The sequence below is a fragment of the Andrographis paniculata genome, unplaced genomic scaffold (assembly GCF_009805555.1).
Source record: "Andrographis paniculata isolate CXL003 unplaced genomic scaffold, ASM980555v1 Contig69END, whole genome shotgun sequence".
Lineage (NCBI taxonomy): Eukaryota > Viridiplantae > Streptophyta > Magnoliopsida > Lamiales > Acanthaceae > Andrographis > Andrographis paniculata.
Genome location: NW_026137605.1, coordinates 6,879,817 through 6,884,678, shown reverse-complemented (window position 1 = coordinate 6,884,678; position 4,862 = coordinate 6,879,817). Strand labels below are relative to the sequence as shown.

The window sequence follows — 4,862 nt, the reverse complement described above, 5'->3', positions numbered from 1 at the left end:
TTTTTCGTATAGAACTTTTTTTACCCAAGAAATTTTGAGAAAATAGCAACTTTTATAAAATAAAAATAAAAATTTTAATGTTCTATTTAAACAAATAATTTTAAAATTTTTGCTACTATTTATTTGTAATAAATATTTCATAAATTGTACATCAAATATTATTATTTTTTTATTTTTTAAATTCCGAAATCGTGAGTTAAGCATAGCATGGCCTAATTTAGAAAAAAAAAAAAAAAGTTAAACTTAAAAGTGTGAAATCTACTATTAATCTATTTATTTTGATAATTTTCAGTTCCTATATAATATCATTAATTTTAAAAAATATTACTCATTCCGTTCGGGTCCAAACTATTTTTGAATTTTGATAGTAGATTAAAAAAATAATAGTATTTTATCGATAAGTAGAAGTTTGTTAGATAATTTTAATATTTTTACCATTTGTATTTTATATATACATTAATTGTATGTGTAATGATATATATGTAATTTATGTAAAAGTTTAAAATTATTTTAGTATTACGTATGATTATTTGTACTACTTACTCTGTCCCAAAAAGAAGTATCCATTTGTTTTTTCACTTAATTTTAGAAATATTAGTATTATATTGGAATATAGTAGGAATAAAGTAGAAATGGCTAAAATAACCTTATTAGTATGTGTGATATAAATGTAATGTGTAATATATTGTAAGTTGTAAGGGTATTGTAATGTTAAGTAGATAATATAATTACTAAAAAAAAATGGATATTTTGTTACGAGGCAGATTAAAATTAAAAAATAAATATTTTTGTTATGAGACGGAGGGAGTATAATAAAAAATTTAAACTTTTAAGTGGATTGATAAAAAATTGACAAAAATGATGCATTCAATTTAAATATATGTTGTATATATATTTTTTTAATAAGTTATCACATTTACTAAATATATTAAGAAAAAAATTAAAATAGAAATACAAAAGCAAAATAATAATTAAAAATATGTATGTTTTTGTGGTTTGGATAATTGTTTGTTTTTTTTTAAATGCTAATGCCGCCCTTTTTATTATCTTATCTCAAAGTCAGAAAATGTTCGTCTTCGTATTAAGAATGATGTTGGCAACAAAAAAAAAAAAAAAAAAAATGTGTTATTATTATTATTATTTTTTAAAATTTTTGTAATTTTATTATACATATTATGTAAAAATAATTAGGGAAAACATGGTTTGGAAATTGTGCACTATTTGTGTTATTGCTGTGTTTTTATACGTTTTTACTTATTAATACTATTCCCTTTATTTCAACTAATTTATTCGTTTAGCATAGAATTTTAGGTATTGAATAATTAATAAATAATTAAAAAATATATTAGTAAAAATAATTATAATTTAATAAAAATAATTAAATAATTTAATTAAAATAAAAATTTATAAATTATGAAAATTAAGTAGAAAATCCTGTAACAAGGGCAAATCATCGTTTGATTTGGGAAGGAAGGACAAATTAAAGTACTGAATGAAGGAAATGGTTACGAACTTTCTGGAGAAACGATGAGTAAATCTCAAGTGTATATGGCGTTTTACTCGGGAGATCCATGGACCCCAACACCAGACAGTCTGGTCCGGGCAGGGGGACCCAACCGGAGCTGAGAACCATGAATGATTGCGGGACCAGTGCCTGTGGCTGTACGTCATTATCATGATGATGATTATGTTAATTATGATTTGGAATTTAACTAATTATTAACTGACACTAATTGGAGTATTAGGGCTAATTATTAGTTAATTATTAGATAAGAAATTGGCTATAAATGAATGGCCGCGACCATTCGTTAATAATATACAATTACGAACTGCGATTGGTTGGTGTAGGTGAGCCAGTTGTAGAGTAACATTTTAGTACGGATCCGTGAGACACGATGCGCTGGACCCTCCGGAAAAGGCTCACTCCAATTCGCTTGTTTTCTACTCCTCAGTGAGCTGCGGCGGCTGCGGCGCCGTCGCTATTGTGCGCCGGTGGCGTGTTGAAGGAGTGGAGAGTTGAGTATAGCTCCGCTCTGTTGCTGTTGCTGAATCTGCGAAGAAGTAGTACAGTGTTGAGGTTGAATTGGGCGGAGGGGGAAATGGATCCGCAAGGTGCGTCGATGATGAGCGACGGAGGAGCAGGTGGAGGCGGAGGCGGTGGTGGAAGCGGAGTTTATAATAATTTTGTGGAGATCTGGCAGGGGTTTCATATGAATGCTGGTGCGGCGTCGTATATCGGCTTGGATCCTATGGTGATTGACCCGAGATCAAATCACCAGAATCCATCCAGGAAGCGGCGAGATGAAGAGGAGCAGTACGGAAGGGGAGGAGCTTCCACTAGCAACAGCAATGGCGGAAATCACCACCAAAACAACGAAGTAACATTTGCGAAATTAATCGACTTTTACTCGTATAATTTGCTTGAATCGATTTCATCACTCCTTAATTAATATTTAAATTAATGCTATAAATGTGCAAGTTCCGATTATCCTAAAAATTCAATCCACCGTTGCTATCATCGTGATATTGCTTGCATTTGATGCTTATGCATAAACTGAAAATCTGGTTCCATGACAGCAGTTGAAATTGTCATAAAATGAAGAAATTTAATTGCATTAGGGGCTTATGCAATAACTGGTTTTGTTATTAGTGTAGTTGCTTGCTGGTTCCCTGATTGCACTCTCTAATGTATTTTTGCTTTGGAAGAATGGAGCTGATGGTAAAAGGCTGAAATTGTTGGGTTTGAATGAGAATCAAGAAAGTAGGGTAGAAGCCGAAGGAAATTCGAGCAAAGCAGCAGAGCAGCTGGCTAAAGCCGAAGCACCTAAGCAAGATTTTATTCATGTTCGAGCAAGAAGAGGCCAAGCAACTGATAGTCACAGCTTAGCTGAAAGAGTACTGACAAAACTTATATATATTCTCTGTTTCCATATTTTGATTCTATCCTTTTTACTCTGATTTCCATTAAGAGTGGAATACAATGATATGCCTATGAGCCGAATCAATCTTGATCTGACGAATACATGGCATTAGTAGATGAAGTATATACGGTTTTATGCAGTTTTATTTCAATGTATCCTCTTTGTGCAGGCAAGGAGAGAAAAGATAAGCGAGCGGATGAAAATTCTCCAAGATTTGGTCCCTGGTTGCAATAAAGTGAGCATCGATATCTTTTTAAGTTTATTCTCTTCAAGGGATTTGTAACATTTCATTTGAAGTGATTAGAATATCATGAATATCCAAATATGAAGTTTCTTGCCATTTGGTGTTGAATTTTTCAAATCTTTGTTCTGATCAACGTAAGGCTTCTTCTTTCCTGTTATAGTAGCTAGCAAGAATCAAGATCATCTTTAGAATCAATTTTGCTAAAGAAAAATTTGACCTCAAATCAATAATTAATTTTAGATATTGCAAGCTCTAAATAGTTTTCTTTTCATTCTAGATCTATTTTACTTTCGTGACTCAGTCCATGTAATAATCCAAAAACACAACCTTTTAACAGGGATTTTATTGCTTACAGGTTATTGGCAAAGCGCTCGTTCTCGACGAGATAATTAATTACATTCAGTCATTGCAACACCAGGTCGAGGTAGCTTCAACTCCCCTCTTTCCCCGGCTGCATTTTGTCGCTAAATTTAATCATCACTTCATTTAAATTATTCACTAAATCAGAGTCACACCCCGTGCTTGCAGTTTCTGTCGATGAAGCTTGAAGCTGTCAATGCAAGAGGGACTATGGATGGATATCCTTCCAAAGATGTAGGTGCTCAACACATGTCCAAAATTAATTCAATTTTTTTGTTACTTACATCGTTTCGATTTTTCCATTACACTAACTCCCTATCTTGCTCAGCCAAACCTTGAAGCTCCTGGCATCGCATTTGGCTCTCAGACTGCAGGTGAATACGCGCAGCGCCCGTCGCCGGAATGGCTGCACATGCAGATCGGCGGTGGCTTCGAGCGAACATCATGAACTCGACAAGAATTCCTATGAATACAAAGAAATCATTGAGCAGCAGACATTCTTCGTCGCATCGGATTAGGTACGCCTGTCGCGAAACTCGATCAGTTTTCGACTTCCATTTATGAGATAAATATATATATATATATATATATAACATATATACATATGTGTATCAAGACAACTCCAGATGCAGAAATAGAATTGATTAGATGCTAAAGAGAAACATTGATAGAATCGATCATAGAGCTACTACTACATGTAATTCACAATAACATGCATCAATGGAATAAAGCTTCCATCAATTGTATTACGTATTTTATTAGTTTTATTCCTATATTCTTTTAGCAATAGGTTAGCATTCATTTGTACATTTAAGAAATATATATCATTTAAATTAAATAACTTTTTTTTTTTTATTTTTTATTAATGATGTGGGAAATCGCAGCAGCTATTCGAAAGTGCGCACTGGATAAACCTTCGGTCGAACTTAATACCTGTAAACTAGATCCAAAATTTTATATGTCATTCAATAACTCTTACACATTCTTAATATATGTCATCCAATATTATACTTATTTATAAAAATGCCAAAATTATTTACATGCTCAATTTATAATTTCTTTTCTCTAACTTCATTAATATACTTAAGACCATCTACAATCAAAATTATAAGAATAGTTCTTATGATTTTTTCTCTCTCCTACGTATAGAAGTCTTATATAATACAAGTCTTATATAGTTCTTTTCTCATATTATTATAGAATCTAAAATATAAGTTCTTAAATTTCTCTTTCAAATAACAAAATAAAAAAAGTTATATGTTGTAATATTTTATTTTATTTTTTATTTATAAAACTATAATCAATTTATAATATAATTTATAATATTATATTAAATG

The 4,862-nt window shown here is 31.4% G+C and overlaps 1 protein-coding gene across 2 annotated transcripts; it reads left to right on the top strand.

Moving 5' to 3' along the window:
* Positions 1 to 1,835: 1,835 nt before the first annotated feature.
* Positions 1,836 to 4,332, top strand: LOC127263358 (transcription factor BHLH094-like). 2 transcript variants are annotated; one of them, XM_051292339.1, is made up of 6 exons: positions 1,836 to 2,378; positions 2,656 to 2,895; positions 3,091 to 3,156; positions 3,521 to 3,589; positions 3,694 to 3,759; positions 3,854 to 4,332. In XM_051292339.1, exons 1-6 carry the CDS (start codon positions 2,100 to 2,102, stop codon positions 3,971 to 3,973), a joined length of 840 nt encoding a protein of 279 aa, XP_051148296.1. In that variant the 5' UTR covers positions 1,836 to 2,099; the 3' UTR covers positions 3,974 to 4,332. The 2 variants fall into 2 exon arrangements, with proteins under 2 accessions (XP_051148296.1, XP_051148297.1); XM_051292340.1 differs by having other exon boundaries at positions 2,707 to 2,895; positions 3,854 to 4,328.
* The last annotated feature ends 530 nt before the right edge of the window (positions 4,333 to 4,862 follow it).